Source organism: Conger conger, chromosome 1 (genome assembly GCF_963514075.1).
Source record: "Conger conger chromosome 1, fConCon1.1, whole genome shotgun sequence".
NCBI classification, from domain to species: Eukaryota; Metazoa; Chordata; class Actinopteri; order Anguilliformes; family Congridae; genus Conger; species Conger conger.
Window position 1 is genome coordinate 74,859,709 of NC_083760.1, and position 26,807 is coordinate 74,886,515.

General features: G+C 44.0%; 2 protein-coding genes across 6 annotated transcripts; one reads left to right on the forward strand and one right to left on the reverse strand.

Moving 5' to 3' along the window:
• Positions 1-819: 819 nt before the first annotated feature.
• Positions 820-22,308, reverse strand: smad10b (SMAD family member 10b). 4 transcript variants are annotated; one of them, XM_061233347.1, is made up of 13 exons: positions 21,484-21,716; positions 18,057-18,265; positions 17,851-17,956; positions 16,194-16,458; positions 11,958-12,129; positions 11,213-11,452; positions 8,254-8,433; positions 8,037-8,138; positions 7,868-7,921; positions 7,338-7,521; positions 5,512-5,680; positions 4,475-4,613; positions 820-3,717 (listed from the first exon to the last, which is right to left on the reverse strand). In XM_061233347.1, exons 2-13 carry the CDS (start codon positions 18,058-18,060, stop codon positions 3,506-3,508), a joined length of 1,827 nt encoding a protein of 608 aa, XP_061089331.1. In that variant the 5' UTR covers positions 18,061-18,265; positions 21,484-21,716; the 3' UTR covers positions 820-3,505. The 4 variants fall into 4 exon arrangements, with proteins under 4 accessions (XP_061089331.1, XP_061089332.1, XP_061089334.1 ...); XM_061233348.1 differs by lacking the exon at positions 17,851-17,956 and having other exon boundaries at positions 21,484-21,715; XM_061233350.1 differs by lacking the exons at positions 17,851-17,956; positions 18,057-18,265; positions 21,484-21,716 and adding an exon at positions 22,289-22,308.
• chtopb (chromatin target of PRMT1b) lies at positions 20,949-26,295 on the forward strand. Of its 2 annotated transcripts, none has more exons than XM_061233356.1 (7): positions 20,949-21,104; positions 21,205-21,232; positions 21,744-21,840; positions 22,926-23,076; positions 24,069-24,234; positions 24,588-24,713; positions 24,850-26,295. In XM_061233356.1, the coding sequence occupies exons 3-7, from the start codon at positions 21,776-21,778 to the stop codon at positions 25,038-25,040; spliced, it is 699 nt and encodes a 232-aa protein (XP_061089340.1). In that variant the 5' UTR covers positions 20,949-21,104; positions 21,205-21,232; positions 21,744-21,775; the 3' UTR covers positions 25,041-26,295. The 2 variants fall into 2 exon arrangements, with proteins under 2 accessions (XP_061089340.1, XP_061089348.1); XM_061233364.1 differs by having other exon boundaries at positions 20,950-20,978.
• Positions 26,296-26,807: the final 512 nt, after the last annotated feature.

Consider the following 26,807-nt stretch of genomic DNA (forward strand, 5'->3'; position numbering starts at 1 on the left):
CGTTCCCGCCCACCACAAATAATTGCCACCACAAGACCGCGCCCAAGCCTTTGATTCCTTGTTCTACTGAAACGATTTAACGAATTTTTCATTAAAACCTCATTTGCAATTGCACCATAGATGTGTTTCACATATCTGTGTTCTCCCCTCTGATTGTGTCGATTTTTCTGTCGCTATTAGGATCACCCAAAATTACGATCACCTATAGCTACTGTAATACGTCTTTCTGCTCGTACCTTACATAATGAGGTGAAACAGTCCAATCACAGAAGGGTGCTTAACTGTTTTCACCTGAAGATTGGAAACTAAAACGTCTATTTAATAAGCCTTTTCAGTGAATAATGTTCTTGTACTTTCTTGTACTTTTAGATTCCTGAGACACTGTTGACTTTTGTTAGTCACATTGGAAAGGACTAGGAGTGCCTGCTAACTAAATGTAATGGAGGATGAACACTTGTCAAACACTGCAAAATCTTGATTTATCCAATCATAATCACAACTGAGGAACAACTACTAAATTATGTGCAAGTAGTTACTTCACCTGAAATATTAAAATAGAGCACCAGAAAAGGCGTGGTCCATAGATGTCCATTATATAACGGTGAAGTAGCCTACATATAAATAAAAGTCGTGAAAAACAAGAAAATCCCAGAGAACTCTGGATGGATAGATAGTACTGTGGCCCTGTGGGTAAGTGGAAATATATTTAATTGGGTGAGCTGCCCCTTTATAAATTGTGGTTTACGTTAATTTCAGGTCCATTTATTCTAATATTGCATTTTGTCTAAATATCTGAAACCATTCAGCATTCACAGCATATTATATGAAAACAACTTTATTTGTATAATTAATGTCTTATAGAGTTAATAACAAATGCTTCTAATTTTATAATAATGAAAATATAATATAATAATTAGAACAAGAAATCAACAGAAACCAAGAATAATTTAAAATAGGTGTATAGAGTAAATTCACATTATATAACATCACTGTAAAAATAAAGAAAAACAGAAATAGGAGAAATATGAGATAGAATGAAACATTCCACTTGGGCATTGCACCATTATCAGTTTCCTTTTTTTTCTTTCATATTAGCTTTAATTTATGTTTTGGTCCAGCCAGTTTGTATTTGCAAAGAAATATATTTTATATTTTTACAGAAAATTCTGTCAACCTGTCAGTTTACATTGGCTGGTATGGAGGCATCCCCGGTTAGAGGTTTAGAGCAAGACAATTCACTTTACTCCACTTTGAACAGTCATGTGGTCTAGGACACAGTTTCGATCAAATTTGGCATTAAACATTACCTTTGAAGAATAATCAGGCAATATTCACATTGAGGTACAACCTCAGGAAGCATAACATTGCTGTACCTGTATTAAAGCAAGAAAGCACACTTCACCTAACTCCAGACCGCCAACCACAAATGTCCCACAACGGCTATTGTAGGATGAAGCAGGCAGGTTATCAGAAATATCTGCAAATATACTCATTCTTCTAAAACTAAAGACAAAAACCAAAATAGTTTTTTTTTAAATCCCAGAATGTGAAACATCACTTTAAAGCATTTCAGTGAAATGGCTGTTTATCAACATACATACAACATACAAGTCTTTCAACAAACTTCTCAGTCAGTATTACAAAACTATATATTTATATTACATGAGTTATAGAATATATGTATACTTAAGAAAAGAATATTAACAGAATCTGTGCTGATTAATTGTGGCATAGCTATCTATATTTCATTATTATATATATATTGCTATATACAGTATAATAATATGGTTCATAATACCAGAGAACTGTATAGTTTATAAATATCATACAACATGGTTGTATTCCATAATGAACAAAAATGTATATATTGAGTTCACTATGTATTGCAGTATAGCAAATTATACTTGGGTATCAACTGATTAATAATACTGTGATAAGGATCAAGAGAACCACACCCCATTTTCTAATCACCAAACCATGGGTTGTCATCCAAATGGAAATATTAACACATGCTGTGTCACAATGTACCACTTTTAAATTCTCACATTTAAATAAAACATTGTTTCTACAAAAATACGAAACTGTGTCGGCATGTAGTACCTAACAGGATCACTAGGTGTCAGCCCTGTGCGGACTTATTGGTCAAAATATGTTTGCAGACATACGCAAGTATACTGTATATTTTCATTCTCTCCACAGAAAGTAAGTGCATGTAGTAGGTTATGATACCACAGACTGACATCCAGTGCAATGCTTTAAAACAATGTATTTTTACTATTTGAAGTTTGAACTGCAATGAAAGGCACTCATCTGTTTCAGGGAGAACCGCTAACAAGTCTCCTGCAGTCTGAAAGGCAACTCTGACCCGAGACCATATGCAGTTCCCCCAGCTAACCACTGAGGCCCCAATTCAATTTCTGAGGACATATAACTCTGATGGCAAATACATATACATTATACATTAAAATGTAATAACACAGCAAAGTCAAAAGACCTGACTCTGCATCCTCCTGGTTTAAACACAAAATATTATATTTTATTGCCCCTGCTCTTTAGTTAAGGGTGACAATTTCACTTCATTTATCACTAAGTCACTTTTATGCTAGCAGCATAGGTGGTGCTGGAAGCAAGAACAAGAATTGGTAAAGGAGCAGCCCTAATATTAGATGCTGTAATGCACAAATGACACAGTTTTGGTTTAAGACAAGGGAACTCTGGACCTCTGCCAGAGCAAAACATTACTTTCCAACACTCTAAAATTAATGGGTTCATGAAATAGACAAAGATGACTGCAAAAGAAGGAATCCCACCTTCTAGCTGTGTAACCATGGATCTAAGGAAGCTAAAGGTCATTGTCCATACAAATCGCAAATGGTTTGCTAAAATGGTGGTCAGTACAACTCAGACTATGGCTCATTTGGTATGATGGCACTTAAGAATGTTGTGTTCAATCTTGACATTTATAAACCCCCCAGTATTACATAAGACCCATTTAATTACTGCCAGTTTTTCTTAAAGGAGCCATACTGCAAATGTATATTTCATGTCATGTAACATCCATACTGATATTTTAAAGCTATTTATTTGGCTTTTTATTTTTGGTTGCTTTCACTCTTTCTGAGCAGAGCATTTAACATGAGGGGGACAGACAACCTGAACACTTACATGATGTGTATCAAAGACACCAGGAAAACTTTTAGAGGCGCTTTTAGAGGAAATCAACTATGAGGGTTTTTAAATGCAATCGACCATGAGGGTTTTAAATGCTGCTCTGAGTAGCTGTGCGTTTCTCCATCAGGGTTTGGCATTACAAACCAGTGTCTGATCCCTGTTCTTCACTTCTGAGTTGGTGCACATAAATGGTCTATTCCATGTGAAGGGACGGTTCTGATCCACTGACGTCTGGAGTTGAGCTGCTTGGTAGTGTGCAGTGTGAATATGAATCACAGTTCAGTCATGACTATCGTTATGAGCTCATCCAGCATCAGCGCCTCTCCAGTGGGGTTTAGTTAGCGGGGCCGGGGTCGGCCAGTGGCATGGAGTGCAGCACCTCGTCCAGCAGCTGCAGGGCCCGGTGCAGGTGCACCTCCACCCAGCAGGGGGTGTGCTTGATGCTCTGCCGGGGGTAGTCCGGCCCCCAGCCCTTCACAAAACTCAGTCTGAGAATGCACAGCCTCCGCAGGTCATCCACACCGATCCCTGCTGCTGCTGACAGACCTGTGGGGGGAGGGGGGGAGAGTGAGAGAGAGAGGGAGAGAGAGGGAGAGAGAGAGAGAGAGGGAGAGAGAGGGAGAGAGGGAGAGAGGGAGAGAGAGGAAGAGGGAGAGAGGGAGAGAAAGGGAGAGAGGGAGAGGGGAGAGGAGGAGAGAGGGAGTGAGAGGGAGGGGAGAGAGAGGGGGAGAGAGAGAGAGAGGGAGGGAGAGAGGGAGGGAGAGGGAGAGAGAGGGAGGAGGGGGAGAGAGGGAGAGAGAGGGAGAGAGAGGGGGAGAGAGGGAGAGAGAGGAAGAGGGAGAGAGGGAGAGAAAGGGAGAGAAAGGGAGAGAGGGAGAGGGGAGAGGAGGAGAGGGAGAGAGGGAGTGAGAGGGAGGGGAGAGGGAGAGAGAGAGAGAGGGAGGGGGAGAGAGAAGGGGAGAGAGAGAGGGGGAGGGAAAGGGAGGGGCCCAAGTAAGGAGATAAGACAGGAGGGAAGAGGTAAATGGAGAGAGAAATGGAAAGTCAATGTGAAAGAGGGCCACACACAGTCTTAGTTCAAAAACAGAAGTCACTGATTCAGAACAGTGAGCACGGTAACACGCAGAGCACATTAAAGTTTCATTCACTGGAGAGCCGATACACAAAGTCATGAGCCTCCCTAAGACAGCCACCCTGCACGTAGGAGAGGGGGAGGGGAGAGAGAGGAGAAACAGGCGGAGCAGTCAGACAGGGAGGCGCACAGAGAGCCCCACGGGGGGCGCAGACAGCGGGTCACACTCACTGACGGCGGGAGCGATGCCCCCCACGCTCCCCGGGCCCGGAATGTTGCCCGCCACGGCGGCCGCCTGCGCCGCTGAAGCTGCCTGGGCCGTGGCAGCCTGCTGCTGCATCTGCCTGTGGCACTGGCGCAGGTCGAACACCTGGGGGAGGCAGCTTTCTGTCTGTCTGTTCTCACCGCATACAAAGCCATAATCGTTTGTATATCTCTGGATACAGAAGGGGTTCTTGAATATACTTGAGAAACTTGGTGTTACTGAGGGAAACTGAAGGCTAGCTATTACTAGCTATCACTCACGGGCAGTGACAGGTCATTCGGTGATTAAATAAATCCCTGGGAAAGTGTTTCACTGTCGGCCTCACGTTCTCGGGTTTCCCTTACCCTCCATTTTGTGTCTTCCTTCCACACTTTCCTTTCCTTAACCCCATTCCCCATTCAGTCATGGCAGCTAAGCCATGTTACAATGTGTTTCTCTGTTACACATTTCTTTCATCTAACTTTCATTTTCAGCCTAATGGTCTACTCTCCTCTCTCTGGCCATTGTCGCACAATCTCCCACACCTAGATGTAGACCCCAGGGGTGATCTGGCACACAGCGTCTCTCCCTGGCACACAGCGTCTCTGAGACTCTCCCTGTGTGTGTGTGTGTGGGTGTGTGTATGTATTTCTGTGTCTCTCACACCTTGATGTAGGTCTTGTGCAGTGTCCCCTGCCGCTCTCCCTGGTGTGTGTATGTGCATGTGCCTGTGTGTGCCTGTATGTGTGTGTGTGTGTGTGTGTGTGTATGTGTGTGTGTGTGTGTGTATGTGTGGTGTGTGTATGTGAGTGAGTGTGTGTGTGTGTGTGTGTGTGTGTGAGAGAGTGAGTGTGTGCGTGTGTGTGAGAGAGTGAGTGTGTGTGTATGTGAGAGTGAGTGTGTGTGTGTATGTGAGAGTGAGTGTGTGTGTGTATGTGAGAGAGTGAGTGTGTGTGTGTGTGTGTGAGAGAGAGTGAGTGTGTGTGTGTGTATGTGAGAGAGTGAGTGTGTGTGTGTCTCCCACCTTGATGTAGGCCCCGGGGTAGATCTTGTGCACAGCATCCCCTGGCGCCCTCCCAGCCTCACGGTCCAGGTAGTAGCTCTGCACAAAGATGGCGTGGTCGCTAAGGCAACGCATCCACACATCGCCCTCGCCCCGACACTCCAGCTGCACACCCCGCCCAATGTGCAGCCTGCAAAACAGGGGGAGAGAAGACGCCAGGCTCATGTTTATTCATTCACAAAAGATAATTACCTGACAAACAGACACAAGCGGGCAGGGAGACAGCTTGGAAAAAGAGCCCACAGATACCCAGGTACAGGTACTTACCCCTTTTAGGCACACAATCAGAGGCACAAACAGATGGAAATATCTTCAGACATACACAATCAGTAAGATAGGCAAATAGTCCTAAAGCCAGTTAAGCGTCTGATCTTAGAGAGAAGTCAGGCCCATACAATTTATTCTGGCCTATGCGTCTGACTTTTTTCTCAGCCTCACAATGGCTTCCTTGAATTGGCACAACTCTGGACCTCATGTCGACAATCGGCAATAACAGACCTCTAAGGCAATCAGAAGCTTCGAATCACGACCTGCACTAAGTAAGCAGGCGAATACACCTGACAAATCAGAAACAGCGGAAAAGCCAGTGTCCAATTACTTTTGGTCCCCTAAAATGGGTGAACTATGTATAAAAACAGGGATCACCGAATATGGATGTAAATATCTTCAAATTAAATGTGACTGTCTGGTCACTTTAACCTCACATTCACAGTTTAATTTCCAATCAAAAGTGCTGGAGTACTGAGCCAAAAGAACAGAAACTGTGCCATTGTCCAAATACGTACAGACTACACTGTACAGCAAGCTACCAAGGAACCACATTGAGCTGGTCTGTTTTGTCAGCACATTGTTGTCTATTCTCTTTTGATTGCATTGCTTTTTTCAGATACACTTGTAGTGTGTGAAAAGCCTTGTTTGATTCTCTCTACATTAGATAAATGTGATTATTGAAAGCACAGCCCTGCTAATTCCACTGCATCTCATCCTCTGCCTAAATGTCTTCACGAGTGATCACTTCTTCAATGGACCATTGAATCACTTAATGCCTCAAGTAATTTCCAAAGGTATTAAAAACCCAAATTGCAGAACCTTAGCAGTAGCTATTTATCAGCTTAGCTTTTCCCATGAACATAGCATCCACCCTCACACACATTCTCAGAGCACAGCAGGGGGACTGGGCTCAGATGCAGCTTGGATCTATGGCACAGACCGTCCACAAATACATACAGCCCACATTACATTTCCCTCTGTTTCCCACTTACAGGGCAAAATGATCCAACCCGCCATTTCAGTGTATGTACATACTCATGCATGTTCAGACAGCCATGGAGTCAGAGAGACAAGACATACAAGCCACATTAAAGTTGTCAGTAAGACACACACTGAGGTAGGCAGATGGATATATACAGTAAGACAGACAGTCAGGCATACAAACACAAAGCCAGACAGACGGATGGATAGACACAGACACACATTCAGACAGACAGACAGACGGACGGACACAGACACACAGTCAGACAGACAGACAGACGGACGGACACAGACACACAGTCAGACAGACAGACAGACAGATAGATAGATGGATACAGACACAGACAGACACACAGATAGATGGATACAGACACAGACAGTCAGACAGACAGACGGATACAGACACAGACAGACACACAGATAGACGGATACAGACACAGTCAGACAGACAGATGGATACAGACAGACAGACAGACAGACAGACAGACAGACGGATACAGACACAGACAGACAGTCAGCGGTGGTGACTGACAGACCTGGCCCTGTCGCTGGCGTCGGTGCGGTGCACGTTGCTGAGCTGGCCCAGGCAGAAGCGGTCGCCCCCTGAGGGGTCCACATACCCGTCCACCGTCACCAGTGGGCAGCTGGCCGGGACCTTGAACATCTCCCCCACCTGCACGTCCATCTCAAAGTACGAGATGGAGCACCAGAACTCAGGGCCTGCGGATGAGGGCGCGGTGCTCAGATCAGCTATGGTTACAGGGGACACCATGGACTAATGCAGTGGGTCCCAGCCCTGTTCCTGTTCCGCTACCGAATTTCAGTCCTGATTTGGCACACCTTATTCTACTAATTAGCAGCTCAATGTGATCACTAGCTGTTGAACGAGCCGTGCTTTGTTAGGGTTGGAGTGAAAACCTACAGGACGGTAGATCTCCAGGAACAGGGCTGGGAACCACAGAGTTAATGTGTGACACTAGAGTGGTCAGGAAATGCATGGTGAACGTGTGCATGTTTGTATGTGTGTACAGTATCTGTGTGCAAGTGAAATGGCAGCAGGATTTACCTGGATGACTGGAGACAGGTGGAGGGAAGGGGGTGGAGCTATGATGCTGAGACCCTAATTGGTGACAGAAATGTTTAAGACAGAAAATGAAAACAATGCTATATCAAGATCATCCATTCGTGCCAATATGTGTAATGATGCTTTTAGGCAGCATGATTGACAGACATACAGAAGTGGGAGGGGTGGTGAAGTGGAGGTTGCTGGTGGCTCCTCCCATTCTGCTGGGGTCCCACGGGGGTGTAGGCGGCTGTGCTGCTGCCTGTCCAGGTAGCTGAATTTTTTAACAGAGAAAAAGAGAATGAAAAATATTTTTAAAGCCTGCCACAAATACACACCAAGGCCCTGAGGAAGAACAAGCAACAGCCGACAGAGTGGAGGGTGCTCACTGTGGAAGGTCCCTTGTGCCTGCTTGTGCTTGGAGCTGCTGTAGACGTTTTTGGAGGGAGGAGGGTGCTGGGGGGGGCCGTGAGGGAGGGTGGAGGGGGGCGGCGAAGGGGCCAGGGGGGAGGCAATCTGCAGAAGACCCTCGCTGTATCTTCCCTGCAGAGACAACATGGAGCTGCTGACTGTGAGAGAGAGAGAGAGAGAGAGAGAGAGAGAGAGAGAGATTTCTGTGTGTGTTTCTATCAAATGTATAATATTGCATTGCTTTGGCAATATGATTGTAGTTGTCCTGCCAATAAAGCAAATTGAATTTAATTGAAACTGAGAGAGAGACAGACAGAGAGAGCGCAAGAGAGAGACAGAGAGGCAGAGAGAGAGAGAACAGGAGGAATAACAGGGGGAGGGACGTGAATAGCAGACAGCAAACAGGAGGGGGGGATGAAGAGAAGGCAGAACATTGAGTACAATTCAGCAGAGAAGAGAAAAGTAATCATGTGGAGGAAACAATAGGAGGGAAGAAAACAAGAGGAAAACAGAAATAACACCAAGAAAAGAGAAGAAAATAAGCAACAGAAGGATAGAGAGAGAGAACTGGTTAGCACTGCAACAAAGTGTATGTGAGCAGGTAATCCATGTTTACACTCGGCTATGCACAGCGACAGATATCCCTCTGAACTGCCTTTCAGCAGAATCCACAGTCCTCTGAAGTGAAGGTTTCTTTTGTCAGCGATTCGTTTACATGCACAGGGTTTGTCTGCAGTGTCTCGTCTACTCTCCCCCCTCAGTCAAAAGGTGCCTTTGTGTCATAATAGGAGCCCTTTATCTGCAGGGAGACAGACCTCCTAGAACCGAGACACAAACATGTCGAAGCATACCTGCGTAGGGGTGTCCACACTTTTATCAGATAAGCTACAATTTTCAGCAGATTATATTTCACATGTCTAATACTTACACTTCTGCCCATTTAGTGTCATGTAATTAGCCACAATGCCAATGAATGCTTGCACACAAAATACAAAAAAAAACTAAATACACAAAAATCGTTCTCTGCACAGACATGAGATGATTCGCCACAAATATTTAAATGTGCCAAAATCCTTTATGCACATATGCAGGCAATGTGCATAATTTCTAAAAATAAGTAAAACAGCATCACTGAAAAAAAACGTTTTTATTATTTTATTATTTATTTTATTTTATTTTCTCTGTCCTCAACTGAGCCCCTGCTTTGATGGATTCTGTATCATCTGCCATGGCAAATTACTGAAGTGAAAAGGCGGTTGGATCTGCAGTGCGCTTTTTAACAGTGGAGTAGCAATCAATCACAAAAAGATCTAATCTGCAACAAGTAAAGCAGCATAAATTTCTCTGAAGCAATTTCACTCACGGGCAGAGAGTGCCATTCCTCCCACAACCATGTCCCCTGGGCCAGCATATCTCCCTGCCTCTCACAGTAATATCTCCGTCTCCTCACAGTTATAAACGTACACAGACATTACCTTTATCACAGAGCACAATAACACCTGCTAGCTGACAAGCTCAATATCAGGGGCGGCCAAAGCTTTCATATACTGTCTCCCCATAGAGGGCCATATACTATTATTCAAACCATACACAAACATGCACAAGCACACACACGCAGCCTGCATTTTTTTCAATACCGTCTATTCAAAGATTTATTATATATTGCTTAGCAACTCTCTAAAGCAGTGGTGTTTCATTTCAACCAATACTGCCTTAATTGATTTAAATTATTACTCATTCAGCCATATGCATTTAACTGCATTAGAGCACAGAGTATAAGCAACAGTTCTTATTTAGACAACACAAATAACACATTTCCCTTTATTTATACATTATATGCAAACCTAGAGCACTAATTCAGCAAATAATTTGATAAAATTGAACTGAAAGATCTGAGGCTGGAAAACCAGCATAAACGTGGCCCTCCATGGCCATGAGATTGACAGCACTGCCCTAAAGGTATTTTAGAGGACTAAATTCATTTGATGATTCTTGTGGCCTAATTAACCTCAGCAGTAGGCCTTGTAGACATCCCAAATTCCACATCCCACATCCTATTGGACGAGCTCATTAATTTAACTCCATCTGTGTTCAGGAGGAGGTTCTCCATTGCTTTTCTTCTTGCTCATTAAAAACGTGCGATTGGCTTTGATTCATGAATCCAATGAGGTGACCCGGGCCAATCAGAGGCAAGAGCACGGAAAGGGTGTGTGAGAAACCACCAAGCCAAAAACGCCACACAAATGACAGTATCCTGCCATGGTTCCACTGTGTGAAGGCTGACTGACCTCTTGGGTACACACTTCTCTGTTTTGCTGACGTAGAGAGACACGTTCACATTGTTTGAAATCGTAATGTGCAAGCCCTGTCTGGGCTGTGCACATCTGTGCACTGTGTACAAAGCTAATGTTTAGTCTGGGCTCGGAGTGCCCCATAACTGACACAAGCGCTGGAACCTTATTTACAGAAAGCCAGCCAGCGGGCCACGACAGAAAAACTGTGGAGGCATAAAACTGGAGCATATCATAATCAGATAGTTTTTAAAATAGCACCCTTCTGAGTAATTAAAATGTACGATTGGCACTGGGGGTCCGAGGCACACAGAAGAGCTAGTGCAGAACGCATTATTAATATTGCTAATGAGGTAAGATAGTTTGACTCATTTCAAGATTTGGATGGATGAAGAATAATTCACAATTCAAGCTAATTTCATCTTCATTTCATTTAGATTTGCCAAAGAAATAAGAAAAATCTAACTTTCAAATTTTTACTTGAGTGGAAAAAAAAAAGATCTTCATTCTCATTACAAGACTAAAAGTCTTGTAAAGTCACCTTTTGCAGTGTGACTGTCTGCCTTGAGTTGTACGCAGGATACCACTCTGAACACATGGTACTCCATCTCCTGGCTGAGTATCTAAGCGCAGTGCTTGTACTGACCAGGCGGCGAGCAGGGCATGCTGGGGTAGAGGGTGACAGGCGTGGGGGTGTGGGGTGGCTCTGGGGGCAGCTGCAGGGGTGGGAGGGGCTGGCTGTAGCATTTGGGAGGGTGCAGCTTCAGGTGGTGGTCCGGGTGGGCTGCCATCCTGGGGAGGATGTCCATCTGAATGCAGTCGTGAATGAACTCTTCTTTGATCTGCTGGCCTGGGTGCATCAGCGGCAGTGGAGGTGAGGGGGCGCCTGTTAACACACACATGCGCTTCACTGGCACACCAGAAACTGATTTATACAAGTCATTACACCATTCAGGTGCCCCAATTTATCTTTCCTTTGCCCAAGCTAATTGTGTTAATATTGCATACAGGACTATGAATATTAGCACATAATTAGTTTTGTCATCTGGCCTCTTTCTTATTAACATCATTTGCAAATGGCAATATATTGCTGTATTATTTTAAACCTACTGATGTTTACTGAACCCCTGCAGATAAGAGGACACAGGGAGGAGATTGAGAGGCAATGAGAACTCCACAGAGATAACTACAAGCACAGCGATGCAGGGGCCATGCCTGGATCCTGGATACTGAGACCAACTACATATGGAGGCAAATGCAGAGATGGAGGGAGAAACAGAGAGATGGCGAGGGATCAGAAGAAACATTTTGTGTTCATACGTAGTCTGTTGCTTTAATACAGGTACTTTGTTTTAATCTGTGTAGGCATGTGTGGAGGTATCCAGATTTACCGATGCCAGGGGACACTCTGTCGTAGTGATAGGGGTTGACGCAGACGCTGTCGTACTTGAGGTCAAAGGCGAACTGGCAGAACTTGACGTGCTTCAGCTCGTTCTTGTGCAGGTCTGGCCATCGCCAGAGTCGGGCGTAGATGACGTGGGGGAAGCCCTTACGCCCTGCAACCTGGGAGACAGCAGGAGGGTGTGAGGGGTGGAGGACCACAGGGACAGGATTCGGGGAGGAGAGGGCAGTGGGAGAGCAGTCATAGGGTTAGGGGTGTGGAGGGGGTAGGAGAGCAGAGGTAAGATTCAGGGTGTAGAGGGGTATATGAGATCAGTAATAGGGTTAGGGGTGTGGAGGGGGTAGGAGAGCAGAGGCAGGGTGAAAGGTTTGAAAGGAGCAGGAGTGGAGATATGAGGTGGGAGGTGAGGGGTGCAGGAAATCAAAGGAGTGGGGAAGGGCAGAGAGGAGGAACAGAGGAGACGATGGGGAAGAAACAGCCAAACAGGGAGAAGTGTTACTACACAGAAAACCAAGCATCTCCCCTCCTGTAATGCATTTTCTTTTCAACTGAACTACAGATGCACATAGTATTGTGCACCATTTAGCATTAGCCTCAGTTCTGCTGCGATTTTCCTCTCCTTTGATAACAATGCCTTGACCAGGGAGTCTGTGCAATCTCACACACACGCACACACACACACACTATCTGAAGGTTGCCTGAAGAGTGCTGAAATCAACAGTAGTTTTGAGAAATTAAACAGAAAGGGAAGGTGTATAAAAATCTCCAGTTCCATATTAATTTCCCCAGTGAAAACACAGAAACAGGGAAGTTACAACTGCTGTGAGGCTTTAGAAAAATTGAACACAGTGGCATTACATGAAAAACAGACGCTTTTATGTATTGCATTTAAATTCCAGCCTTGTGATGCATCACTTACGGTTCCCTATGTGTGTGCGTGTGAGTCTCACTGGTCTGTCTCCCTCTTTATGCAACCCTTGTCATCGTCAAGTAATAATGTTTTAAAACTTCACAGAGAGGCAAAGAATTTGGAAAAACAAATCATGGAACAAAGGAACAGACGGGAAGACAGAAACACCACACTTCAGAGTCCTAATGCCACTACTGTTCATGTTCTATTTTCCATGTATATATTTCTACTGGTTCGTGAATCCATAATAACTTGAGTAATTGCTTTGTAGTTAACTTACCTTTGTTTTTTTTAACCCATAATACATTCATGGCTGACATTTTCAATAAAATTGAAATATAAAATGTTACCATTTGGCATTCTTTGATCTTTCAAAGCAAACCATTTTAATTATGCAACTATTGCCATAGGGTTATTGTTGAAATGCTGAAAGCCTAATTTGGGGTATGTCACTTTGGGGTAGAAACACTAGTAGCTTTCAGCTGATGCCTGTTTGAATTGAGGAATTGAGGTTAGATTGGAGGAAGGCAGAGAAAACGTGTGTGAGAGAGAAAGAAAGAGAGGAGGAGGGGGAAGTTAATTCAATCCATCCAGCCAGAGTGGAGCCGGGCTGATGACTGAAGTGATCACGTCACACCTTCTATGACCTTTGAGCGAGAGAGATGGAGAGGTAGAGAGCATGAGACACTCTCTCTCACACACACACACGGGCACGCACACACACACACACACAAACACACACACACACACGTTTGGAAGCAATCTCATTATTAAAGCCGTTGAAAAGCGGTTTATTTGTGTTTTTTTCCATTTTCCAAGTTCATGAAATTCCACCCACAAGACCTTCCAAACCTGTAAGATTTGGATGAAACAGATGAAAAGTTCAGTCTTGGTCTTTCTCTGTCACATAAACACACACACACACACACACACATATACACACATGTGCGCACACACACACGCACACGTGGATACACACACACAGGTCCAGTGTAGAAGTATGTAGAAACTGCTGTATGGAAAGGCATACATTCATCCCACTACAAAAAGGATTCTAGTTTGGACATCAGCCCTCAATATGGCAAAGGCAAGCAATCAGTGTGTGCAGCCGAATGTGCACTCATACACAGAAAACACACAAAGGGGTACTGGCACACACAATGAGAGGTTGGTAGGCACAAGTACATTAATGAAATCAGTCTCATACAAAATGTATTTCACACAATGGAAATATGTGCACAAAGGCCGATACACAGACCACATACACACACTTACACAGACAAAAACTGTGACCCACACAAACATTCTCTCTCTCACTCACACACACACACACACACACACACACACACACACACGCACACGCACACACACACACAGACAGACAGGCTTAACTAAACCCTGCCCCTTTCCTGTGTCTCAGACAAAACAACCCTCACTGCCACTGCACCCCTCCCTCCCTCCTTCTCTCTCTCTCTTCCTCTCTCTATCTCTCTCTCTCCAAACGCAGGGGGAGGGGCACAATACTACCCCTGTCATCTTTTCTTTCTCTTTCATTCCCTTGAGACGCTAGTCTATGTGAACTATGCACACGTCAAACCAGCCGCTCAACTGGAATTTCTCAATTGATTCCATTCAGCATTTATTTCCCCACCGATCGGAAAATAAATCTTGAATATCTGATTACAGTCTATATGCTTTTAATGTCAATGGAATCATGACCTCCTGCAAGAACCAAGACATCCTGGCCAAAAACCCTAACCCTATCCCTACCAGGAAGTTAAATCTTGGCTGCAATGGTATCTTTCCACAAGACAATAATCTGAAACATAACTCAAAATTAACCAAGAAATGGTCCGCAGAAGTACGGTTTTGCAATGTTCATCCCAGACATGAGCCAAATTGAGAATTTGAGGTTTGAATTGAAAAGGCCAGCAGACAAATGCAGACCAAATAATCTTGAATGATAGTCAATGGAGGAGTGGTGAAAGGTCCCTCCCAATATGTTTACTGATTTTATCTCACTAGAAAACTGTGAGAAAGAAAGAAAGAAAGAAAGAAAGGTAGAGTGCACAAAGTACTGAAAACAAGGGTGTTTAATTAAAATGTTTAATTGTAAACAAATATAATTTCAGCTTTTTTTGATAATGCAATATAGCTAATTGTTTATTTTATACAGCCTTTGGTCATTTTCATTAAGGGGCTACTGTATGCAAATCATGTTCATCTTCAAATCAAATCCATAAGATCATTTTCTAATTAGTTGCCAAAGCACAGCACCTGCGCTTTCTGTATGCTAGGGGGTAGCCTTTTCAGGTGGAAGCAAATACATTTCCTTAATAATAGTGAAAAACAAAAAACAAAGTAGAGAAGGCAGTCGGGGTTACAACTGCTCAAGTGATTAGTCTGCCAGTCCATTAATGTTACTGGTACTCTCTCCATCTCCATTTTTATATAATTTAGTCCACTGGCTATCAGTAATGTGTCAAGTATATCAGTCAGCACATAAATCAGACTGTATTACAGTATGAACCAGTATCGTCACAACGCACACATCTCTAATTTTCCTGCAGCGACGAACATGGTGGATCACGCTATGAATCTATCAGGGTATCAGCTGGTAAATCACTTCACGGTATCGGTTATAGTAGAGGTCAGGGTATCAGTTATACCGTAAACTGAAAGACAGGGCTTGATATGATGAGAGCTGGAAAGAGTGAGGTTTACTTACTGTGAAAGAGTGAGGTAAAAATACTGACAAGAAGTGGAGGTAAGAGAAGGGTAAAGCAGGGGTTATATATGGACAGAGGGGGGCTGTTAACCATATCCACAATTCAGTATAAAGTCAACACAAAAGCCGGTGTGGAACTCGGGAGTGTCAATCAGCGCAGAGTTCAGAGTGCTACTCAGTGCATACTTCACTGTGCCAATTAGTATGCAGCTCGTTGTCAGGGTAGAGGGCAGTGCGTGTGCCAACCAATGAAGAGCTCATTGACGATGCGCCACTCAATGTGTGAGTCAAAGTCGCTGAATGTGCCTGTATAGCACCCAGTGTCACATTAGACCTCAGGGTATCATTCAGTTACTGCAGAGCGTTTCAGTCACTGCTGAGCAAGCCGTCTCAGCTGAAGAGGAGATCAGCGCGTCGGCACACAGCTCGATGCATCTTTCAGTCAGCGCTGCGCTCAGTGTAACTCTACTCGCACAGTTCATTGTTTCAGATAGTGTAGAGCTCGGTGTTGGTTAGTGTTACTATAAACCCTGCTGTAACAGTGAGGGGAAGCGGGACGATTGTAACAGAAGCGCCAGGACGCTCACCTGCAGCCGGCCGTCGAGCGTCCTCTGGATGGTGACGCACTTGCTGGGGTGCACTCCGTTGGTGGTGATGGCGGTGATGAGCGAGTCCAGCTCGTCCTTCTTCTCCTTCAGCTTCTTCACTAGGCTCTCGATGGCGCGCTTGGCGAAGCCCTCGTTCTCCCCGCCCTGCCGGTGGCACATCAGGCTGTGCACGATGCTGAGGCAGGCGTCGTTACTGTTGGGGGGGGTCACCGACATGCTTCTACACTGGACCTGGGCAAAGGCTCTGCGTTCAGATACACGGAGAGGAGAGATGCATGCATTAACAAAAAGCAAAAAAAAAGAGTACTTTATAGAGAATGGGGAGTCTGTATATATCAAGGAAGGAGGGAAGGACAGAGGGAGAGATAGGGAGAGAGGGCGAGAGAGCTGAGAAAAATAGATATAAATACACATTGCAGTTATAGAAACAGAGAAATTGCTGTTCATAGTTTTGCCCGCTGATTTGACATTTAACGTGCAATAGGCCTACCATGTCTTCTGGTTAATTTTATGAATGGCCTTCAATCTATGTATGAGCCATCACAGGAATAGAGAAACAATCAGCCTTGGTAGAAAATGGTCTGACAAGCATGTTCTATACCAAATGTTCTATACCACAGGTGTCAAACTCCAGGTGTGAGGGGTCGCATTGTCTGCCTTGTTTTCGGGTTGTTCTCTGCACCCGTGCTTCATTCAAGCTATTGGCAGGCAAAATAAGCCACATACCTTAATTGACAGCTGACTGAAAAGAAACCACAAAAACCTGCAGACAGTGCAGCCCCCTCGGTATTCAGTTTGACACCCCTGTTCTAGAGCACTGTAAACGCGTCTCATCACTAGCTGCCGAATAGACTGAAAAGGACTATTGGCCGGTAAAATCTGCCCAAACTCGCTTGCTCAGTTTGATCGTCATGAAGAAAACATTTTTAGGTTTGAGTTATCAAGTTAAACGACCCTAAGTAAACTATTTTAACGTCGTTGAATTTTGCAATATGTCGTAGCGTTTAATAAATTCAATTAGGGTAAACGGGTGTGTAGTATGACCAATATAGACCAACTGTTAAAATGTAAAATACAATAAGGGTTAGAGTTGAAACAGACTGAACACATAATGCGCAAACATACTATTATGACACGATTCGTGGCAAGGCATACCAACTGAAGCAAACGAGATATGTGCCGCTAAGGACTGCATAGCGTTTATATAAGTTGAACTCTCGCTTATTTTCGTGTTCAGGTTTGTTGTGAAATGAATGCAAAACATCCGTGCGATTTTCTGGTAGCTACAATAAAATACTATTCGTTAGTCTTTCTCAACACTGAACACACGCAACAGTGATGCAACAGAAGTTCCTAAGTTTGCCATATGATCATATCCATGGGTTCGCGATACGTTCAATAATATTATAATTTGGGGACGAATGCAAAATCGAAATAACGCCAGGGCGACGTGAGCATGGTAGCTCAACATGACACAATACGAATACTTCTGAAGATTGCATTCAGGAAAAGCAAGCTTTTGGGGGTAAAATTTGGCAAGCTAGCATGATCTTTTTCCATATAAATTATTTTTCACATAAATTGTATTTTTATGGGCAACACAAAGTCATGCTGTATTGCTTTCTTAAATACACACCTGCCTCTTCCCAGTCGTGTTCCCCTCTCTAGAGATACAGAACACGTCTTGGGCGGGGGGTGTAGTGAGGTTCCCTGGTTCTCTTCGGTCTCACTTGGGAAACAAACTGATCGTGTGGCAAGGGACACAGTAAATAGCCTGCTGGTTCGGACAAATGAAAAAGAGCCACCCCCGCACAAATAAAGTCGTCAGCTAAGTGTACTCACACATCTACAGAAGTAGGCTACTTGGAAACGAGCAGAAGTGGTAGCTATAGGTGAAGTCGGATTCCAACTTGTCTTCCCCTTTTCCACCTCTTTCTTCCAGTGGCCGTGCCTGTTTGTGGCTCTTATCTCAGTTGTAATCAATCTATCAGCCCCTCTGTCTCTGTTCACACATCCTGGTGCCCCAGCTGTCTCTCCTTGCAGTGCGCTCGCTACAATAACAAAAAGAAAAGGCATCGTGCGCCTGAGTGTCTCGCCGAGCTCGTCCAATCACAGCGCCCCTCTCTTTCGGGAAAGTGGCTTTCAGCCAACAATGACGGTGCTCTCACCATTGGCCGCAAGTCAGCGGAGCGGAGATTTGTCTGGGGCTGTATTGGGCTGTATTAGATTGAAAGGTCAGTATGGCTGCTTTTAAGGTGGAGCCGTATAGATTTGGCTTACCCGTCCTCATCATCTCCCTCCATTTTCTCCCCAGACTTTTTTACTGTACTGTTTCCTGGGAAATGACGACTGTTGAAGTTGAAGTTTCCTTGTATTTTCCTATATCCATTTAACTCATTTCTGTTTGAACTTTTGTTTAGTCTTACCCTGAATGCATGTGATGCATATTCAATATTAGTAAATTCCAATTTTTATTTATATTTGTAAGATAGCTAAGGGCTGGGGTATCATGTGCAGTGAAGAGGCGTCACTAGATTGGACTGATAAAAAATTGAAGGCCTGTTTTCCTGGGTTTATTTTTCAAATTGTTATTCAAGGTTAAAGCATTTGGGTTCAGTATGTGAAACCAGTGAGTGTCATGTAACTGAAAGTAACCATTTCTATCAAGAAAAGATCTTATCAGCAGACATAACCCTAATTAATTTACAGTTGGAAGCAGAGGTATTCCAATGAGAAATACTGTCACGGGCAAAAAGATAAGGTACATATTAGTGTACAACAAGCCTTGCTTCAAAAGTCACTATCAGCATAAATCTCTAGTAACTATGACCATTAAAATGTCCATTAAATAACACATATTTATCAAGCACTAGATGTTGTCAGGACCCCTGTAAGTCAGCACCATTGGAATGGACTCCAATTACAGGGTCTGTGGGTGTTGGCCAATTGACCCCCCTCCCAATATGGATGTGCCTCTGCGACCACCTAAAGCACCTGTGCCTAGAACCGGCCCTGCTTGTGTTGTTTCAAGGCTGGTTCATACTCCGTCGCTTGACTGAAATCTCTGAATGTTCATGAACATTTTAATGTCGCCCAACATTGACTATAGTGATTGTTTAATTTCAAATATATTTCATTTATTTACATTTTACATTTACATTTTAGTCATTTGGCAGACGCTTTTAATCCAAAGCGATTTACAAGTGCATAGGTTCTACCATAAGTCAGAGCATCACATCCAGAAACTAGCAAAATACACAGGAAATGCTGTTCTAAACATAGTTGTCATCAGAAGTGCATTTATTTTTTTTATTTTTTTTTTGGGGGGGGGGGGGTTAGACAAGGATAGGGATGTCAGAAAGGGGAGGGGCAGGGGAAATCAGGAGGGAGGACTAAGGTAGAGTTTGAAAAGGTGGGTTTTGAGTCTGCGTCGAAATAGGGGGAGGGATTCTGCTGTTCTGACAGTCTCTCAAGTCATTCCACCACTGAGGAACCAGAACGGAAAACAGTGTAAACCAAATTCCACAGCGACCAGCGATGTTGCTGGTTGCAGTGACGGTCCCCGACAGAGTATAAACCAGCCTTTATCCTATGTCCCAGAGTGAGTTTCCCAGCATACAGTACCTACATGATCAAGTCTCTTTAGCCTCACTTGTCCTCATAAACTGCTGTTCTTTGAACCTGACCCTGTTGGTATATGCTATACTCACATTCCAGGGATGTGCTTTGCTAATAAACTAATGGTCTGCTATATCTTTGGATGAACCATGAACCATGTCAGATTGCAGGAAGCCAATCTCATAATTTCAGCGCCATTCAAAATAGTGGTTTGGTTTTCTTTAAAAATCTGCAGGTATTTCTGACCTGAGACCCATTCCAGTCACTTGTGAGGCTAGAAAACAATAGCCTGGACATAGGGTCTCGTTATCTCTGGGATTACACCGTGTAAAAACAGCACTTACACAACTGGATACAAGCTATTCATTCAATTTCATGATGTTCTTCAATATCCAAATATGAGGGGCACAATCAATTTTAAAGTCTAGCATTACATTATTTGTAACCTGTTCTCATAAATCTTTAGATTTTGCTCGATACCGGCATGATCACTGTGTATAAAACATGACAGGTGATGGCTAAACATTCATATAGAAATCACATTTTAGATTATTGTATGCTCTTTAGATGCTCTTGGATTAAATAATCTAATAAACCTGCACGTAGACAGGTTTGTTTTAAAAGACAAGACCACAAGCAGTATTATGAACTTCTGCTCTTTTTCATTATAGTGGATTAAAGGTCTAACAGTACCCTCTAGTGGACAAAACTCTGAAGAAGCAACAACAAAAAGAGACAATTATCTTATTAAAGGGGGTAGGATCTCTCAGATGCATAATTACAATAAGACACATGGTGGCCTAGGGAATATGTGGCGAATGAAGACATTATGTTTATTACGGTGAGCTAAATAAAATGCAGGCAGAAAAGACGTGAATAATAGACATTGTGGATACCACCATACACAAATAATAATGAACTTAGACATGGTACCTGTACACTACCTTTTCTTGTACGATATATTTGTTTTCACAATCAAATTCCGACTGGTCTAAAATTATATAATTGGTCTAAACAGCCCATGTGATAACAGTGCCCAATAACATACACACATCAAAATTCAATAAGCACGCCGCATGTGACGTAACATTATAAAGTGCTCCATTTTCCAAGTATCTAACCTCGTTGACTACCATTTTGTCAAAGGTGGGACTTCGGTACCTAATGAGCGAGGAAAGGTTAAATGCGAGGCTTTGTGTCACGCAACAATAAATAATAGGCACTATCAGAAGAATATTTGAAGAAGTAGCCAACTCGCTAGCTCACAAAAAAGTAACGTTACAACGGACACCGTATGTGTTCCTGTTGCTGCATCAACAGCGACATTTGATTGCTTACAGCCACCCTGCTCTCTCTCTTTCTCTCTCTCTAGCACGCGATATTTCTGGTCATACAACACAGTAAGTGAACGTAATATTTTAATATTGCAATTAAATATACTTCAAATTTGTTTTATATTTGAAAAAACCCGTTAGCTTAGCAAGCTATGTAAGTTGCTGCTATAAATCACCAGCCAGTTGCTAGCTAGCTACCTTCTAGTTAATCTAGTGTTTTAGGATAGTTTATGATATATCATTCATTACGTTAAATAGTTGTTTCTTCGAAAGTATATTAAACTGGTGGAGTAGTTGGCTAGCTTAGTTAATATTACCTTGCCAGCTACCTCATGGAGGGACAGGGAGGAGTGGGAAGGTGTCGGAGCGATGCGGCTCTTCAGTTTCAAATGACTTGCACCTTGACCATGGCATTGCCTCTTCCCAGTAGGCTTCGAGAAATGTGCAATTGTTTTAAGCAACGGTGATTGCATCTCCACTGACATTCCCATGTGTCACGAAATTAATTTACAGCTGGCAATTTACTGCCTTCTCATCTCTGCCTTCTCTATCTCTCCTTCCCCCATAAACCTACCAGTTCCTAAGAGCGTGCCAGAACGTGAAGACTCAATGGATTCGCCCTCTTCTCAGAAAGTCATGCTGAAAAGCACCACCAAAGTGTCGCTGAACGAGCGGTGAGACGCGCCCGACTGACGAAAGAGGGAGCGGTGAATGTTGATGTATAGAGCGAGAAAAAAGGGGGAGAAAAAAAGCGTGTACTTCTGCCTCAAGTCATGTGCAGTGTGGAATGACGGCAGGAGAGAAGATACGTAAATGGAAATTCCGGCTGTACTGGGTTTATGCTCAAATAAAATGGCGGCTTGTAGCTTGTGTGAAAAGTAAGGTACAAAGCGGCACAAATGAATTGGAAGCATACTGTATGCATCCAATCTGAAAGAGTGAGCAACAGTAATGGGAGGTGACGTGACCGTTCTAGAATGAACAGTGCCTGTAAATCTGTCTCCACTGCTGTACCTTATCACAAAGCCTGTGATGGGAGAGGATAAATTAATCCGTAGCGAGAGGTACCCAAATACCCCCCTCCCCCTCTTCTCCAGCCCTCTCTATTCTTTATTTATTTACCGCAACACCAGAATATGTAGTCACCTCAATTTCACATTTTCATCTCTCAATTTAAAGCCAGATGCCCGGTCCTAGCCCAGACGTGCTTTCGTTGCTCCGCCCCCAATGTCCCCGCTATCCTGCTTCACTCAGAGAGCACAGTCTGGGCTGTAAGAGGCTGGGTGGCTGGTCTCTCCAGTCCTGGGCTGCCTCCACCACCTGCTCCCCCACTACATTTCTGAAAGCCTTCATCACTGCAGGGAGGTGGCCAGCCTGTAAGAGGCATCTCTGCTTCATTTCCTCCATTACTCCACTTTCCTTCATGTCTCAGTCTTCAACCACTTTCAACCGTCTTTGTCTTTGCTTTTGTGTGCATTCTGAATCCTTTCTAACTGTCGGGAAGGGTTTGCTCTCTTTTTGCAGTCTTTCTCTCTGCTATTACTACTACATTATTTGTACAGACATTGGCAGGTGTGTCGGGGTGGAGAGAGGGGGAGGGAGCAGTTCTCAAATGTCTCGGGGAGAGGAAAGCGGGCGTTTCATCACTTGCTTGGATGGCTGTGCTAAAACGATTTGCTTTGAAACCTTCCCGCCTCCTCCAATCCCTCCTCTCCCCTCCCTTTGCCGTCCTCTCCCCTGCCCGTCTCTGTTCCCCAAGCTTCACTGACGTGTTGAAGAACAAGCAGCCGGTGGCAGTCAGCATCAGGGCCACTGTGCAGCTGCAGCACAGCGCCAGTGCCCACAACCGTCGCCTGGCTCAGCAGATGGAGCACAGGCCGTCTGTGCTGGCCGCCCTGCAGCACAAGCAGGTGAGGGGCCGCAGGGAGGCCCAAACTTCAGCCACTGACGTAGCGTTCGGGTCCCTCCTGGGCGTGGGATCCCATTACGCATTCGGGTTTGTGAGTTGCCTTGTAGCTGAATCTTGACTGCAGTTATATTTATAGAATATTTAGATGGAGATGCATTTTATTGTATGGTGTATATTTATTATACACTCAGTGACCACTATATTAAGTGGACCTGTACACTAGCTTGCAAATATTTAATCAGGCAACTAAATGCATAAAAGCATGCAGACATGGTCAAGAGGTTCAGCAGTTTTTCAGACCAAAGTGGGGAATGGGGAAGAAATGTGATATAAATTACTTTCACCATGGAATGATTATTGGTGCCAGACAGGGTGGTTTGAGTATCTCAGAAACTGCTGATCCCCTGGGATTTTCATGCACAACAGTCTCTAGAGTTTGCAGAGAATGGTGGCAAAAACAAAAACCTCCAGTGAGCAGCAGTTATGCAGGCAAAAATGCCTTGTTAATGAGAGAGGTGTCATTAATGACTTCCTGATGTCTGTGACCCATCAACATCAACAGAGTCTGGATTATGCCGATACAGTATGGAACACATTTGTTGACTAAATGGCTTTAAGTCAATTGTTTTGCAAGTTAGTATTGCTAATAAGTGCACGAGAAATTCATTTAATTATGGTTGTCCTAGAGCAGGGCTGGTATGGTTAAGGACTGATTACTTGTGAGAAGTGTTTTTGACCTTGAGTCTGAGTCAGTGCACGCTGACAAAGGACTGCAGGACTGTTTTGGCTGCCTGGGTGCAGGCATGTTGTTCTTAGACTGTGGAACCAAGGCTTTGTGTCACATTGAAGAGTTATGATCTTGTTCTCTGCAATAGCATTCTATTATTAGTCTAGCTGAATTCCAGCTGTGGAGATTTACTCCAGTGCAGTGATTTGGTTCTGGACCCTTCCTGGTCATTGATGTCATTTCCTGCTGCGTCTCCTCGTACTCAGAGCCTGAAGCAGCGGCTGGGGAGGAGCAACATCCAGGCCAGGCTGGGCCGGAGCAGGGCCACAGGCTGGGGGTTCCCCACGGCAGGCCTGCGAGGGATGAGTCGAGGGGGCGTTAGAGGTCGAGGTGGGCGAGGTGGCCCCATGAGAGGAGCCACGTCTCTTAGAGGTGAGTTTGGTGGTGTTGTTGAGGGAGCTTGCGGTTAGGCAGACATTTGCCATTAACCTTTGCTGCTGTACTGTGCATTATGTACGCTAAACAGACTGGAGTGCTTTTTAGTATAAGCAATTTATTTTTTCCTTTTTAAATTGTAAATGATTATGTTTGTTAAATGGTTATGTTTATCACACCATGACACATTGATTATTTACGAATGCTCAGTCCTTGAAACACCCCAAAAAAAAAAAGGCTTATGGCTCCTTCACAGTTCAGGCATGTCAAGCACAGTAGAACAGCACCGGTTTCTCAACTCGCAACACTTCAGTGGTGGTGTATCCTGCCTGACGTGTCTCTCCCTGCAGGCATGGGTCAGGTGCGTGGACGGGGAGGCCCCGCACTGCTGGCTGTGCGTCGGGGCTGGAGGCAGCGGGGTGGCTTTGTGGGCCGTGGAGGGGCGCTGATGGGCCGAGGAGGATCCAGAGGGAACGGTGAGGATGATGGTGCTCATTTAATTGCTTGACAGAAGTATTATCTGGACTGACTTGTTGTATTGTTCTTGTGTTCTCCTATTACAGCAGTACATTTTGTGTGTGTGTGGCTGTGTGTCTTGTTTGTTTTCTGCAGGTCTGTGGGGTCGTGGCAGCTTTGGGGGCAGGGGCCGTGGGCGGGGCCAGGGCAGAGGGGTGGGACGTCCCGCTGTCACTCAGGAGCAGCTGGATAACCAGCTGGACGCCTACATGTCCAAGACCAAAGGACACCTTGACGCAGAGCTGGACGCATACATGGCCCAAACTGACGCAGAATGCTTTGTGTAGGCTGCTGTGGCTGCCACCCCTCAGAGACTTACTCACAGCACAGTCCAACTGAGTCCAAGCTCACTCTGACCACCGTTTACCAAGCAACCATAGTCAGCGGTTTACCACACAGGAGCATGGAAGACACTAAAAGCAAACCCCAGCAAAGACCCCTGTACCCACACTACCACCTCCAATAAAACCGACTCAGACTAAAGCTGAAACTGATACTCTTAGTATCTGTAGATTTGAATTTACTGTAGGCTCACATGCACACTGGCCAAACGCAGTAGTGCATTTAGAGCAGTTCCATTTCAGGGATAGTTTCTACCTAAATTGAACTTATGCTACGATAAGAGGGGAGGGAGAGACTGTGTGAATATAATGTCAGCCAGTCTTACTGGAACCTGAAACAAGTATTTTGGGGTGTAATGGGTTAGTAATAGGTCAACGGTACAGATTTAAAAAGGTCAGCAGTTGCTGTGCAACACTGGTTCAGAAGCTAAGTTCGATCGTTACCAGTCATTTGAGCTGATTACTTTTTCCTCTCAAAGGGATGAGCTCTCATTCCCCTGTTCTGCTTCTTCAGACCTTTTCCTCCTCATTGCTACAGGACATCTTTATTTTTTTATTTTTTGTATCGGCAGTGTCTAATGCTAAGTGCAGCTAGACTGAGATCCAGTAGCATGTTGCCTGACTATCATCCTGACTTGCAAAGGCCCTTGAAGAATCGGGCTCTCATGGATGCTGACGCAGTTGAGTTGAGGGTTGATTTGGTCTTTAAAATGTTTGAAGTCTGTGCAGCATATGCCCTCACTCATCATTCCTCCTCCCCTTCTGCAATGTGTGCTCATCAGGTCTGATCATCAGGTTCATTAGCAGTTTGTTCAAATCAAATATTTCCTCTTGTGATTAGGTGCATTGTTTCTTCATAACTAAAAATGACCAGAACTGCTGACTTTCAGTGTGACAAAGTTATATCTTGAGATGTTCAATATTAGAGATAGCTACTGGTTTTCAACACAGCCGTTTAAACTTTTTGGAGATTCTGTTGCTGTTTAGTCCTCAAACTATGCTGCCCATTCTTACACTCTTAATTTATATTTCTTTGAATATAAGGTAAAAAGTTTCGCTTGTTTGTAAAGTTATTGGATTTAAAAAAAATGTGAATTAACAATTTTGGGGTAAAAAAAGCGGTGCATATTACAATTTTTGTATTATTCATATTTGATATGAGGCTGTTCTGTATTATTTTAATAAAGACCAAATATTTGAATGGCTGTTGTCTAATGTATAGATCTCTGAATGACAAGTTGAGTGAGAGGCAGTAATGGTAAAATAATTGTGTTCTGTGGGCCCAATACACAGTTTAAAATTGAGTTTGTGCTGTGTTTCAGTTTATTTAAACCTCTTTGGAAATGTATGTATGTATCCCACAAAGTAGAATAATTGGTTAGTTGCCTGAAGAGATCTGCCTGGAGACACATTACATTTAAAAGGTACATCCTTCGTCCATATGCTCTAAGTTCATTTTTTGCATTCATGTCTAGTCTTTAAAACCTAGTAGGTCTCGGGACATGTTTGAATCGCCACTGTGAGTGAAATTACCTTTTGAAAACAAATATAGCAGAGGATGGTTTCGATCCATCGACCTCTGGGTTATGGGCCCAGCACGCTTCCGCTGCGCCACTCTGCTTTATAGAGGCTTCTATAGCCCACATGCTTTGTGTTGTAGGTGCAATGCTTCTTATAGGTAACGTTATTTCATTCATATTTCAGGAGTTCAAT